The sequence below is a fragment of the Rhipicephalus microplus genome, chromosome 4 (assembly GCF_043290135.1).
Source record: "Rhipicephalus microplus isolate Deutch F79 chromosome 4, USDA_Rmic, whole genome shotgun sequence".
In the NCBI taxonomy this organism is placed as follows: domain Eukaryota; kingdom Metazoa; phylum Arthropoda; class Arachnida; order Ixodida; family Ixodidae; genus Rhipicephalus; species Rhipicephalus microplus.
The window spans coordinates 155,067,576-155,083,562 of record NC_134703.1 but is presented as its reverse complement, the minus strand read 5'-3'; the positions used below and the strand labels follow the sequence as shown (position 1 = coordinate 155,083,562).

Sequence of the window (15,987 nt, the reverse complement as noted above, 5' to 3'; positions counted from 1 at the left end):
AGACTACTGGTACGCTCCACACATCCAGTCTGGCAGCACTGTGCGATTCCTCCAGAGTCTGATATTTTCACCTCTATTCTAGTTCTGTTGTTCGATACGGAGGCAATGGAAAGAAGAAACTTAAAGTTGAAACGAGCAAAAGTTTTTGGTGTGCCCACGTCGGCCGATATCGGCCCCTATCGGCATCATATCGGAACTAAAGTGCAAGCAAAATTATTGCATTGCAGAGACATTGCACTGTGCTGCCAAACCGGATGTGTGCATGGGGCAGTGGTAATGACTGGACAAAGCGCGCTATACAGTTGCTAATGTTTGGGCCACGCTCTTCGCTGTTTGTGTTTCATTTGATGCCGATAGTACATGTCTATATACATACCTGCTTTTGCTATTTCAGATAGCTAATTGTGGCAGTGCAGTGAAGGCTACGAAGGCAGGGCTTCTACACATTCAGGTTACTCTGATAGTAGTACAGTAGCTGGCAGTGGACGGACTTCAATTCCAATTTTGATTTTAATGCACTTAGAAAAAAACGTGAATGGTAAAGAGACATTTCTATTGTTCGGTTTACAGTCCGCAAACTTTACTCGAGAGCTCCATTACATGTGCACTGGTTTGGCTGAAGCGCTGGACGCTGTTGCCAATAGAATACCTAGGTATGCATGGACAGTATATTGACTTGCATTGGTAACATCTCTGCAAAAGAACGCAAAGCTACGTGGTGGATTCATTAGCCTAGCTGTTTTAGAACACGCCGCGGAGCATTCAAGTTGAGCTTGCTTACTATAAACTTCAATGTCACATTTCGAGTATATTGTTCTTTGAGGATCGGATGTCGAGCTTGCGGGGTGCTCGCGGACCAACTGACATCAGAGGTACCCTGTTTACTGCAGAGGGTAGGCATGCAGCAAATGTGGTTTTTAGAAATGCAAAAAATTAAATAAACAATGAACAACTTTCTGTAAAATAAATAATTTTGCTTTGCGTCCTGTTCCCCAGAACCGTTTGTCTCATAATAGAGCAGTGCTTATTTGAGCAAGATTAATTTAAAAACTAAAATTGTGCTACATTTCTTAACGTGCTAGCGGGAATGCATTAGAGTTCTGTAGGCTCCACAGCAGTGCCTAGAAAAGTTGTCTCCCAGTATAGTTGTGCTGACTAGTGGCTAAGAAGATACCACGAGCTTTGGATGAATTGAACCGCCTGCATAATCAGTGAGTCCGTTTTCAGTTAGCTTATTTTGGTGCATATTGCTCGATATCATCACTTTGCCGAGGACACTACGATGTTTGACTAGTCATTCAACATGCTGCTTTTTGTGAGCCATATCTGAAATGTTTGTTTGCTCTAAATGAATGCTACTGAAAATGAAACTGCTGAACATTTCCAGCCTGAAATTTCATTCTACTCATGCATTAACAGATCGTCGATGACTATCTCATAATTGGATATCTTTAGTCGAGTTTCATCAAGATGAATTAAGGAAAAATATGACAGTCTATGTATTGTGGCATTATTTCTCTTGCAATAGAATATCATGTCTCTTGGAATAATGTCACGTAAATTGGATGCAATTACGAATACTGGTAGGCTGTGCTTGATGGGCTTTAGTGTCCCTCAGGGTGGATGGGGCTAAAACACTGGCAGGGTTCATGTGGGTCCTTGAAATCCTTGAAGACCCTTGAATTCGAAAGGTTCGTATCCAAGGCCTTGAAAGTGCTGGAATTTTTGCAAACCCTAGAAAATCTTTGAATTTTTCTTCTTTTTAAAAATATTGTTGCATATTTCTTAGCACATTATTTGTGGGATAGTAAATGTAGCAGCTGGCATATGTCATGTGTCCATCACAAAAGAATTGAGAACATCAATAGTTTATGCACTGAACCAGCACTGTGCATTTCTGGACAACCAGAAAAGACAGGAGCAGGAGGATGAAAAACAGAAAAAGAAATGTTGCATTGAGGAGGAGGTCGGAATTCTTACAAAAAAACATGGCTGATACCCCTACATAGGAATCGGTATAACACGAAAGTGAAACGTGTCTTTACAGAGGTAGTTGGGTGTTTATTGTGCATTGTTTCAGCAACAGCAATAAATTGCAGTCATGTTAAGAATGGCAAGCAGCTCGAAACTTGCAGTGCACTCCTCAAGCAGAAATCACGCACAAAATTAGCGCTCACAGGGCGATTGCGGACTAACAACTATCACAGCTTGGCACTTAAGTGCACTGTTAAAACGAAAAGACGCACGAAAAGAGCGCACAAGTATACACAGGAACAAGTCTCATAAGCGGGCGCCCAGGAGAGACCAGGCTTCGTGTTGGCAGTGCTTCGTGGAGGCGCCGACCTTTAGGGCGCGCCCAATGCGAGCCCGTAGTGCCATCTCGCCACAGATAAAAAAAGTGTGCTAAAGCTTTGAAGGTATGAGGACTGCCGAACAGTGTATGCCGTTAGCACTCTAGGCTATGCACGCATTGTGGGGTAGTGGTTAGCGCCACACGTTGACTATCAATCAAATCGAGTGTGCGCTGGTTTTTTGGTGGTCTCACCGCAACATAACATAACTATGCTAGAATCTGTTTAAAAACAAGCAATAGTGCTTATACTTCGGTGCTATGACCAGTGTTTCTTGCCTACTTCACATGCGCATGTTTTATCGCTGCAGCCCCTTTCGAACAATGTTGCACTTGCGATAGTGTCATCCTCCTGCATAAATAAGATAGTTCACACGGGCTCAAGAGACTAGCACCCATATCGTTCGTTGCATTTCCTTCACACCATATACGGTGATTTGATCCTCTAAATATTGTGCCTGTTTGATCAATTCAAAAGTGTTTTCGTTTCATATTTGTTTTTTTTTTGCTTCTCTGTAGCACATCCACTTTTAAAAGGAGCTTGATGGGTATCTGCATAGACTCTGTGCAGAGAAATTGGAAAAAAGAATTGCGTAAACGTGTGTTTTGGTAAATTGCATTTTTTCAAGGTGCTGAGCATTTGTATTTACACCTACTATGTCTGGAAAACTGGGATATCAGTCTTGCCTTTGTAAAAAAATGAATTAGAATAATTAAGACATTCTGCTCCCACGATAACTGCTTCGCCTTTTCAGAAAACATCTTCTTTTTTTTTTTTCCAAAATTCTAGGGACAAATTTTTATGCCCACCAATTCTTGAACCTTAATATCCCCCCTCCCCCCCCCTCGTGCCATGCCGGCGTCGAACTGATGAACTCTGCGCCATTGATGTGCCGCTGCCGAAGGCAAAAACATCGGCGCGCCGCTGTTAACAATTTTGTTACCGGCGCACCGCTGTTGGCAATTTTGTTACCGGCGCACAGGTCTACTTTAGAACCCCTTTATTTGTTCTGCTTTCTTCCATTGTTCTTAGGTGAAGACACTCATGGGATACCTATCACCGGTTTCGATTTGGGCACAACCAACTACTGGGCTGTTGTCCAAGACCTAATGGCCTATCTCAGACTCACCCAGGACGATCCGGTTCTGCCGCCCTTCTTCTGCATGCCCCACCACATGCCCCAGGCCGAGGGCGTCCTGCGGTGGCTTGAAGAGCATGCGAGTGAGTGTTTTTTTCTTTTTTGTATGAGTAGTGCACATAGTTTTGTCTCTATCTTCAGCCAGGGACACATCGGCGTGATTTCTCCTCGATGCTTGTAGGTCAGAGCCGACAATACCTCTAGAGACCGAATTCAACGCAACATGACGGGTTATCTTGAGCAGTTGAGCATACCAGCAGTGAACAAAATGTCTTGTTTGAATTATGAGCACTGTACATGCTTGGCTGTGTTGAGATTGTGGCTCGTTGAAGGGAAACTGAATAGGCCAAGAAAACTACGTCAAGCGTGATGTATTCACTCGACATATTCTGCTCTATTCTAATTTTGAGTATTCCAATTGAGGTCTACCCATATTTCGTGAAAAAAAAAAAAAGGAACATGACTCATCTCAATTTGCAATAACCACGGCTTTAATTGCTATAAGCATGGCCAAAACCCATTGTACATGCTAGTTTTTCTGCAAGGGCGGGCATGGCCTTTGTGATTTCTCAACAGTTGTCAGCGGAATCTGGTACAGCAGCGTGGTTCTGTGGGTGATGCAGTTCTTATCTTGGCTTCATCACTCAATATAAGATCCTTACAGAGTGTGCCGGTGTGTCCAGTTTGAATGGCTGAGCTAATGATAATAATAATAATATAATGACTTTATTTCGCATCAAGGATACATGATGCAGGAGACCTGCAGAAAAAGCTGGCGTGATGCCAGCTTGACAAGGCCGCAAGCCCCCCTTCCCCCCCCCCCCCCCCCGAACACATCGCAGCAGCGGTAACACTTTCATAAAAACATTCGGGATCATACGTGTAAAATAAACAGGTCTATGACAAGAAAGAAATCATCACTGTACATGTGTGATAAAACGAAACGTCTAATGCTTAAACAACAACGACAAAAAATCTATTTCAAAAGATGCAAAAAATGTTGGCGTATTTGCCTTAAAAAAAGGAAGCATTTGCGTAATACATCCGAGTGAAGCATACAAACATGTATACGACAAAAATGAGCAATCAACACTGTACAGGTGTAACATATTGGTACATATAATGCTATAAACAAATAATTTCGCAATGTGAAATAAAGGCGCATTTGCCTTGCAAAACACAGAAAAAGCATCATAAAAGAAATATGCCTAATTTATTGCTTTGGCAACACCACAAATGCATACTCGTTTCCTAAAACAGAAAAAACAAACAAGCCACCAAAAAACATATCGTAAAAAAAACACAAAGCAGTATACAAAATACACGTCAACAAAAACAAAATACAAAAATACATTCTTTAGAAATTTACAAGTAACAGAAACGAGTGATCATGACATCTGGAGGAAATGATTCCGCAGTTGTTTAAAGGTGATTTTTTCTAAGTCAATTTCATTATCCCTAAGTTCATTTAGTAACCTTGGAAGTTTATTTCCCGACGATTGAAGACCGTATGTGGTTCTAAAGGTTCGAACAGTCCACACTTCATTTTTCCGGGTATTATACTTAGGCTGGTTAAGTATTAAATCTGCCAACTGCTTTAGAAACGGATTAGAGTTTTTTATGTCTTGCTTATATTTCTTGGACAGAAGAAAATCATACATTTTTATTACTGGCATTAGGTTGTATTTTTCAAATAAGGAACGAGTATGATAAGTACGTGGCACGTTCTCTACCGCCCGTACAAACCTTTTTTGCAACATATGAAGTTTGTTTATGTTTTCTTTAGAAGTTAGAGCCCAAACTAGATGGCAGTAATTGATTCTTGATAAAAATAAGGTATTGTAAATTAACAACAAAATATTCCGAGGAAGCAAGTGCTTGTTTCGGTACACAAGACCGACTACCTGAGAGACCTTCGTAGCTAAGAAGTGTATGTGGTGATCCCAGGATAATGTTTCTTGAAATATTACTCCTAATATTGTAAGAGAAGGAACTATCTCGACAGGGGTGGAATTTAAAAAGATCGTTTGATTTTACAATTTCCGCTTTATTTTTAGCATGAAATACCATAGCCTTAGTCTTTGCAACATTTATTTTTAGACCGTTTTCTCTTGTCCATTTTTCTAATCTAATGAGCAGTAGATTTGCATGTGTTATTAATTCGTTCACTGATTTTCCTGTTAAAAATATATTCGTATCATCTGCATATATTATAAATTTTACGTCAGAGGAGATGTTCACGATATCATTATTGTAAATATTGAAGAGGAAAGGTCCCAAAATGCTTCCCTGTGGAACTCCTGCAACGATTGACAAAGAATCGGAATTGCAACCACCCAGGCTAACAATCTGATTACGGTGTTGCAAATAAGACTGTATTAATGATCCCGCCGTTCCCCGAATACCGTACCGTTCCAGTTTTTCTATAAGTAATTTGTGGTTAATGTGGTCAAAAGCTTTCGTAAAATCTACGAACAACCCCAACACAACGTTTCCCTGTTCGAATTGCTGATAAATGTACTCTTTCTGTGCCATGAGAGCATATTCTGTACTGAAGCCTTTGCGCAGCACTCATCGTAGTCATCGTAGCTGCAGCACTCATCGTAGTCTCTGAACAATTTTCCAGAGGTAATATTTCTATTGTCGCTTTTTATTTTTATGGTGTCAATGTACTGCAAGTGCACATATATAAAGTACCTCTGAAGCTGGTAAATTACATGTTGTGTGCACTTAGTTGCTGGTGCGAAAGTAGAGCTCCATTAGCTTGATACATTTACTAGCTTTGTTCAAGCTTTTTTTGGTTTCAGATACAGGTTGACAGCTAATATAGGTGGCATTTCCGAAAAAAAAAAAAAAAAAAAGCAGTTTCGCCGCTATGGCACAGGAACGAGTGTGATAGCAACAAACCTGAGTATCGCATGAATAACGTCAAGCAGCCTGATGATTTTAGCATGTCGCTGCAGCAGAAAGAAGGGTGCTTGAAAAGAACACATAGGTATACACCGGACACATGCTGCTGTGTGTCACCACCAGCGCTATGATTTTCTGCTGCCATAGGTGTGCAGGAATCAAGGAGAAATAATGTGACATTTGCGATGCGTGGTATCGGCGATACACTGAGTTAAAATTAGTTTTGATGTGTGCTTCAATTATGTGGCGTGAAAAATAAGTTCTAAATGTAGGGTACGTTTTCCTTATCCTTAATTTCTAGAGTAACAGTTCTAGTGTCAAACTGGATTTTGTTTCGTGACTGGAGCTGTAAATCGGCCAATATTCGTGTCGAAGCATACTCATGCAAAAAATGAAGCAGTTGCTTGCTAAGCATAAATACATAGCAGGCTCGCATGAATTTTCTTCTTTTCAGGGACACTGAAGAGGTTTTGCATTTGCAAATTTGTTGCAAGTTCGGTATTTGCGACCTCATTTTCGGTATTTGCGACCTCATCCTACGTTTTTTTGCATTTAAAAAAAATTAAACAATGGCGTTAGAAGCGAGCAAACCGAGGGAACCCGCTTCTTGCGCATGCGAATCTTGGGGACGTAACGTGGGGAAATACACGCGGGGAGGTGACGTCATTGTAAGGATCGAGCCGCAGGGCCGCCTGTGAGGCTCAGTCAGCTCAGCTTGTTTACTTTGTGATTGTGCCTTGTTTCTGCTGTGATCTGCTGTGTAGCGAAGCATCAGTTCTGACAGTTTGTAGTGATTGCTTGGCATTGTGCCGTTGTCTTCTTCTGATTGGAGATTCTTGCCATCTGGCATTCGCCAGTTGTATTTGTGCAGGGTCGAGATGGACTCGCGATGCCGAGTTACTGCGCGACTTATGGCTACCGCAGCACTTTTGGTTGCGATCCGATTGCTTTTCACAAGTTTTTAGGGATCGAAAGATGGCTGTAAAAGGCGTCGCTGTATTAAAAGAAAGGACTTCAAATTTGGGAGAAAGTTTTTGGAATTGACGATTAATTGTGTGCGACTGAACAGCGATGCGTTTCTGTCAGCGCTTTTGCACCTGAGGGGGCCCTCGCTGCCACCACGAGTTGCATTCGTGGAAAAAAAAAAAAGAGGCAAGGCCTTAAGATTATTCACGCGCCACAGCAGCGCATAGTTAGTGAGCTCGCACTTACTGCAGCCTTGATTAGCTCAATGTGTTGCCTCGCTTCTGCGAAGCTCACTACAAATCTATGGAACGCGTGGATCGTGAGCTGTTACGTGGACACTGTTCATAGTAGTTTTGCTTGATCTGAGACTCAGTAGTCCGTGATCTCCCTGTTGCAGCTGCAGCTCACGATAGCGCTTCAAAAAATGTTTATCAAAGCCAGTCTTGATCGCCAACAAAAGTGACCGTGTAACACGGGCGCTTTATTTTGATTCTGGTTTGAGTAATACTTTTTATCCATATCCTGAATTATTGATGTGTTTAATTGCTACTGTAGCATTTGACCATTGCCGAATGCCACCTCATGAAGCAAAATTCTAGTCCAAGCTGTCTGCATAGCAGCGCCTGATCTAAATAGAGGCTTTCTCGATTTGGATCATTGCGTGTGTGACAGATTTGATAACAGTGAATTCTTCCGAATGCGCATATTGTAAGCGAATGTCCTGCTGGCACCTGAAAAGTTCGTGCCCCTAGCTTTCTTGTTCAGAAGTTACGCCTGTACAATGTTGTTCTGCTGCTTACAATCTGCACTGTGCTAAATGGGGCTCATCTTAGCAGTGCAGAATGGGGCTCATCATTTATGCAGGTATTGTACATATGTATTGAAATGAAGGTGATGGTATTTTTATCACACTGCACAGAAAAAAAAAAGAAATGTAGGACTGCAAAATGATATACCAGCACAAATCTGCAGGCATGTCTTGTTTTTTATGTATCGTTCTCTTTCCCCGTGCAGTGCCTACACGACCACCTGTGGCGGAAAGACGTGTACACAGATGTCAGCATCGAAATCTGGCACTCTGCTCGACAGTTGCATGCTTCTAATGCAGCTAATGTACCGCTTCCATTTCAATGCAACACTGGCCAGAATTTAGAAGACGCGAAGGTATTGTAAAGAAAACAACTGCAGTATATGAGCCAAGCTATTCATGTGCAAGCTTGCAGGGCAGTTCCGAGTACATGTCACCACTGCGGCAAAGTGCGGCACTCGTGCGGATTTCAGAAAATTTTTTTCTCGTCGTAGCATACTGACTCATTGCATGCTTCTTGCTCGCTGCGCAGGGTGATACGAACTGCATCAACAACGCTCCACTCTGAGCAGTGAAATTCACGAACACCTGATGTTCCCGCACAATGCCCGCGCATAGTGCGGTCCCTGCTAATACGTGGCTAAAAGCGAGTGCCGATGCTGCTGTTCCTGATCCTATATAATATCTATGGTTGAACGTATCATTTGTATCATTTTACTACATTGAACTTAAGCACTGACATGCATCCTGTACGTGCTTGTCTGTTTCGGATGCTGGTGAAGGTGGCTGGTTGGGACTCCCTGTCTTGTGCCGCATCATCGGCGCTGACATCGTGTTCGGCCGTCTCTCCTACAGTGTTGACCGACTCGAACATGTACAGCGGACCCATTACGACTTCCACAGTTCGCCTTACTAACTGCAATTACCTGTTTTCAACAGCTAAACCCGGCCTGCCGGGGAGCGCACTCAGTTGTCCTCACCATCCCGCACGTGACGTCAAAGAGCATTAACCAACCATAGGCGGCGGCAAGACTCATGATGGCGGCCGCGACGCCTGTTGCTTGTTTTGGGCAAAATAAATTCATTTGCATTAGTTTATGCAAATTAATGACTGATTTTAAAATTTTCCCACACGAAATTACATAACATGACACCAGTACCTAGATTTTTAAAGTGCTTCAGTGTCCCTTTAGATTTGATGGACATTGCTGCATCACTAACTACCAAAACTGTACGAAAAAAAAAGACAAAGCAGAAACCACACGCACAAGCGCAGTGCATGCGCTTTCTGTGTTCTTGTGCGTGTGTCTTCTGTGTTCTTGTCTCTTTTCTTGCACAGTTTTCGTAGTTATGGATTACTAACACACCCAGCGTTCAGTCTTCGTAAGTTACTGCATCACAAGACAATGCCATAGAGCAGAAGCTTGAAATTACTTTGTTATTATATTTTTTACCACTACGGTACCAGATGCAATGAGACTGAAAACTGTGACGGGGGCAACGTTCCAGAGGACTGAAAGAAGACAATGTCGAGATTGATGCTTTACACAGTCGGGAACCAAAACAGAATATGAATACACCAAATCTAAGGAAAAAAGGTTATACGTGAGGCCTAGATGGAGTTCACAAATGCATTTACAGGATTCAGTGCATTTGGTGATAACACGTTGCGCCTTGATTCATCACCAGATTTTTGTATAGCGGTAGTAATACAGGCATAAGTTACGTCCTCGTCCTCATCTAGATGAACAGAACGAACAGAAAAGGGAATTCAAATAGTTGGCCTGAGTGGAGAGTTCAGAGAGAAGCTCTGGTACAGCACAACAGGCGCAGGCCCACATTGTGCACCACAGCTAGAAATGAGTTGGCACCAGAATTTTTTTTAACAGTTCCTGAAGTGCCCCTCTGTACCTTTTGCTGTAGAATTTATCGTGTGGGAAATTTAACAAGAGGATTACAGCTTGGTGCTGGTCACGAGACAGTGGGACAGGTGTAGTTCTCATGCTTTTCTTGAAGGCGCGTCATGGGTCGATCGGACATGTACGTCCCACTTTTTTTCTCGTAAATTGGGGAAAGTTACCCGATACTATTTCTCGGCACGTTATTCAGGTATACTGCAGGCATATTTTTGGTTATAATGTGAAAAGTATAGATGAATCTAAAGAGGGTTAGCAGGGGCTTCATATATTGAGATAAATGGGGTGCAGAATTGAAGTACGAAACCGTGTTAGAGACAATCGCTTAATTGAGGATTGCATTAATTTACTTAGTATCTGCAACAATCACTGTTGACAGTGCACTGCTTTTCAAGAAACCTCGAGTGGGACAGTGAAATCTAGCCTTTATTTGCAGTTCCATTTAATTATCACGACCCAGAAAGACCCACGGAAGGTGCTTGGTACGGCACTGCTTTGCCCAGTGTGCATTAATGTTGTTCAGGCTGCACACGTTTCAAGCAGCACTTGTCTCTGGAAGTACTGCTTCAGTGCTCTGCTGCTGACCCGAAAGTCGCTGGTTCGATCCTGGTTGCGGTGGTTGCATTTAGGTCGAGCTGCAATGGTTAAGGCCCGTAAGCTGTGCAATGTCAGTGCACGTTAAAGAACACCAGGTGGCTGAAATTTTCATAGCCCTTCATTACGGCATCTTTCATGATTGTATCGTGGTTTTGGTACGTAAAGCCCCAGATATTAAGTACCGCTGCGGTACTTTCTCCCCAACTTGCTGCTGTAGTTGGCGGGGTGCTCTGGTGGTCGTCATTATTGATCTTCTCTTCGCCATCATCACTGGGTGCCATTTTCAACTTCCTTTAGTATGTCTAAGAAAGTATCCTTATGGCATGTAACGTCTTTACCAGCTTCGTAACCATCTATCATCACGTTGCCATTGGCACCTCTCTGAGCCACCAACCAAAAACCAAGTGCGCCTCAGCTCTGTTAGTGCCAAACTCCTTTGAGTTCATCGTCATTTTCTCATAGCAGCCTACATGGCTGAGCATCTTTTATGGCATTATGCAAATATTGTAGCATTCAAATTAAAGTTATTAGAAATTTTGTTCAAATGAACAAAGGGTGTACATCAATCCGCCTGTAACCTTCTCTAAAGGTGATTTCACTGCTGTGGAGCGGTGCTAAGTCGTGAAGACACCTTCCGTGAAATTCACACTTCGCCCAACGAAGTCGAAATTGCCAACGAAGTCGAAATTGCCAACGAAGTGAGGGGCGAGGCTCTGTCTCGGAACGACACCGAAATTCAAGATGACAGCAAGACTTTTGTGCCAAAAAAAAAATGCAGTGCACATAGATTAACGTTCTATTGCTGTGAACTTCATTTAGGCTCGGGTTTTGTTAAAGCTTTAATCGCTTTCAAAACCATCGAAGGACTCCTTTGAGTCGGTGGCAAAAAAACAGCTCGCAGCATTCCGCTTGATGTTTGCCGCGGTCTTCTGGCACCACAGCTCCAACATCAGCCAGTCTGCTGTGCAGGTTGCCGTTCTCCGAGCTGTCGAGCGCGTTGCTAATGCCGCATTCCTTGAAGGCTGTGCCTGCTCAGGTAGAGCGGTCCATGCCTCGGCAACGAAATTGAGAACATGTCGCTGCGGTGGCTTCTTAAAGTTTTTTTTCAGTGTTTGCACTTCCTTCCTCAAATGCTGCAAGGTGGACTTGAACGGCTTATTCCAAGAGATGTCGGCAGGTTACAGGATGCTCGTGCACCCCGCAGGCACGTAAAGCATGTAGGTGTCGTACTCCTTGAAGGCATTTGTAGTGGCTTGTGTCTTATGGATGGAGGCTTGGTCCAACACTAGTAAGCGTCGCATGGCATTGACGTTCAGGCCCCAGATTCTCGACAGCCATTCCTGCACTTTCTCCGATGCTATTCAGCCATTTTCATGCTGGTGAGACATACGTTTTCTACGAATGAAAAAAAAGTCGGCGTTGTGATAAAACGAACTAGGTGACAATATGACCCCTCAACCCCATCAAAAAAATTAAATTATTCTCACCTTGTACGCGAAGGCTCACAAAGGTCCTGGCTAGAATTTCTCTGCTTTGCTCCTTGAAGATAATGAAGGCCAGGAGCTTGTGGCCAGTGGTGCAAGCAGCTAGGCAAATAGTGAAGCCTCGTCGGGCACACTCAGTGTTTACAATCTGTATGGTGCTTTCGCAGACCACGTTGTTTGTCCTGTTGTCGGGATTGTCTCTTTGCACCATCGTCAGATCCATGTAGGCCATTCTATGTAAGGTGTAACTGTGGTGCCGTCGCAATGAGTTCGGGCAAGACCGAAAGGCACTTGCTGCTCCCGAAAGTTCCTCGGGCGTCTTCTGACTCTCGTTCGTAGCGCGGCGCATTTAAAGGCTGAATCGCTGTTTCCAGTGATTTATGTAATGGCTCTTGGCTACGAACTTTCCCCAACTGCATGCTGTTGGCAATTTTGATGACCTTTTCGGAAAGAATCCTGCTACTGACGGCATGTCCTGCACTTCTTTCACGCTCAAGGTACCTGAAGAGTGCATCGTCTACGCTGAACACTGGTGCGCCATCACGGAGTTTCTATCAAAGCTTTGCCTTCCCATAGTTTAGCTGCAGCAAATTATTGAAATTCTTCTCCCATTCTAGTATCTGCTTCCTGTCAAGCTTGAAATGTCGAGACGTCAAGTGCACAATCTTTCCGTTTTCTCGTGCCCCGCTGCGATGGTATAGTGACTCGGCTACTGACCCGCAGGTTGCGGCATCGTATCCCGGCTGCGGAGGCTGCATTTTTGACATAGGCGAAAATGCTGTAGGCCCGTGTGCTCAGATTTAGGTGCACGTTAAAAGAACCCCAGGTGGTCGAAACTTCTAGAGCCCTTCACTATGGGGTCTCATGATCATTATTATGGTGGTTTTGGGATGTTAAACCCCACATATCAATCAAGCACTTGTGTTTTCTTGATGCCATCGAATAATCTCAATTTCATTTGCCACTTTGTAAGGCTGCGTAGGCATAACTGACCTCTCACTGCAAACAAAAAGCGACAAATGACGCGGAGCAATCGGGCTGCAGGGCAAAGCAGAATTGGATTGGATTGAGGTAGGAGGGCGCTTTCCCGGAATGGCGCGGATATTTGAAATTGCCATCGAAGTTGGGGGGGGGGGGGGGGGGAGGGAGTCTTGCTTGAGTGGGGATGCTTGCTCGGAATTTTGCGGTATTCAAGGGAGATCCACACTGCCACAAAGCCCCACTTCAAGGCTAAAAGAACATACTACCCTCACATTGATGCATGATTTTTTTTAGGATAAAATGCTTCTTAGTACCGGCTTATTTGCTCTAAGTATAGTAAATTCAGGGGTGCAACAGCTGCACCAATTGTGTCAATTTGATACTATTCCAGATTGCAGCGCCTACGGTAGCTGCACCAAATCCGTGGAATTTGCTGAAATCGTGCCACACCGAGCTGTAACGCCCAGCCAGCGTCAATATGTTTCTCAGGTGCACTAGTTTCGTTGAGAAATGCATGCCACGTCGACCACCTTCAGCTTGCGCCATTAGTCAAAGCGCGCAAACCCGAACTAGAGTGCCTAGTGTATACTTAAAATACTTAAAATGTTCTAGGCACCCACCCCACACTCGTGAGACACGATCAACTTGGTAAAGTAACAACGCTGTGCGCCCATCGGTCCGCTTGGCTTCAAGACAAAAATACGTTGCTGCCGCCAATGGTGGGAAATGTAAATTTCTTAGCCTGAAAACACTGCTATGGCTTGTTAAGAACTAAAGCTGGAAGCATATGCTGCGTTTTCTTCACCCGAACGAGCTCGACTTGCTGCGAATGCCGGCGTTGCGAGTGGTATTGCCTTAGCAGTGGCACATAAAACATTTATTTTTGTCTTGTAGTTGTGTCTGTCTTCCGTGCCACAGTTTGATGCCGTTGTCAGGCTCACGGGCGTTCTGTTGTTACTTTACCTGGTCGAAGGCTCCTTGCAAGGGAGCTGTGGTGGCATCTAAACCCGCGGGGAAAAAAAGGGGGGGGGGGAGTGGGGGGGGGGGGGGGCGTAGCGGTTAGAAAATTATTTGGCCGTGGTTCTAATGCTGCTTGAGCCACCTTTGCCGCAGTACATCGATGCCCTGTAGAAGAGCGTATTGACATTTAAAAGGGGCGGTTAGCGCTAGTGGGACACAGCACATTTTGCTCATACTGACGTCTAAATAAGCTACGGGCAATCATTTGAACCAGTGTATGGCATTTACGCTACCATAAAAAAAAACAAATTGTGCGGCAGTTTTTTTTTTTTTCGCCACCCCTACTCCTTGGTTTTACAAATCTCCCAAATTTCAGATTTATATTTGAATTCGCAGAGTATGTCAAATTATTTGACAGGCGCAGCATATGCTAATATAGACTACCATTGTTTGCTCGGTGGGGTGGTTCAAAATACTACTTTCATTGAAATGGGAGTGCTCATGTTCACAATGCACGATTTAGGTGATGTTGAATGGTTTATACATTTTTTTTCTAAATGTAAGCCTAGTTTTTTTATACTTCTCCAAGTTTGCTGTTTCATGAAAAAAAATGTGTATTTTTTCTCCTGTAACCTGCTTCAAATATGGAATTTAGTGTTCCAAAAGTAGCATTTTGCTGCTCCGAAAATTGCTTCAAATTGTATTGTAGCTGTTGCGCCCCTGTCAATTTTATACAGGTTATCTGTAGCATTCTAATAAAGGACAAGGCCTATTACTATTCAAAGTTGTTTCCACTTTCTTTGAACCAAAAGGAATGGCATTTGCTCAGGCCTCGTTTCATTTTTGAGAGATTGTGTAGATTAGTTGGGTCGTGACAAATATTCCCTTTTTTTATATGTAATATATACTACTCAAATTAGATTTGAAAATATTAAACAGACTCGTTATTTGCTTTGAATTTTTTTTGCACCTAACATTACTATTCACACGAGCCTAATCTTTTGTCATAGATGCAACTTCATTCCACAAGGGTGCTCAGATATCGGCAGCAAAAAGCAGGTCGCCCCCTTCATACATGGCATCATCCTTCTGGGGACTCCGAGATGAGAAAACAGCTTCAAATTTCAAATAATACCCTGATTCATTGGCTGGAGTACAGTTGCTACATTTCCAGGGAGGAATTCAAGCTGAATTCAGGTCTCTCTCTTCACTGTGCTCTAGGCAATTGTCCATGACGAACACAACCGTCCTACCTTTCAGCCATGCGTTCTCAGTCTGACTTCAAAAATCGCCTACCATCCAGGCCTTGCTTCTTGTAATACCAGCAGTCATTTCGCATCTTGAAAGCCTAGGGTCTTTCTGCTTTCTTGTTTCAAGGAAGCTTTGCTCCCACCAAACGCTCCCATTAAAACGGTGACACAGTCCTAGCTGTGTTTCTCATCCTGTGTACTCCTTGACTTTAAAGCTGGAAGTCTGGAAGCTGGAAGATTATAAAAAGTGCCATTTGGTCCTTGTTGAAGATGTCGCTGGGCCCATAATTTGAGAGGACGTGCTGAAGCTTTTTCTGCCGTCAGTCATTCCTGCCGTCAGTCATTCCATGTCTTGCCATCACCTCCAAATAGGCCCGGTCACTGGTTGGAACTTCGGCATGCTTTAAACCACTGGAAAACTGCGTTTTCAATGCAAGGCCCTTATGGTCAGCTAGAAGCATCCTTCACTTATCAAGGGCTAAATGCCACTGTTGTGTGCCTTCTCAATCTTGTCACAATCCTTCAAAGTTTTTGAGAGTATACTTCAGGATTCCATGCCTTTTTGCGGCAGCCATCTTTGACTCCGTGTCGTGCTTCATGTCTTCGAGTACTTTTCTTTTTGTGTC

General features: G+C 43.5%; 1 protein-coding gene across 3 annotated transcripts in view; it reads left to right on the top strand.

Annotated features, from left to right (window-relative positions):
- The window catches only part of LOC119185030 (protein maelstrom homolog), an 86,150-nt gene that overhangs the window by 14,528 nt on the left and 55,635 nt on the right, over positions 1–15,987 (top strand). For all 3 annotated transcript variants that reach the window (XR_012895011.1, XR_012895010.1, XM_075893783.1), the window contains exon 6: positions 3,384–3,572. Coding sequence is in view for 1 of the 3 variants with exons in the window: in XM_075893783.1 (XP_075749898.1) it covers positions 3,384–3,572 (189 nt within the window). In the remaining 2 variants the exon portion in view is untranslated. The remainder of the gene's footprint in view (positions 1–3,383; positions 3,573–15,987) is intronic.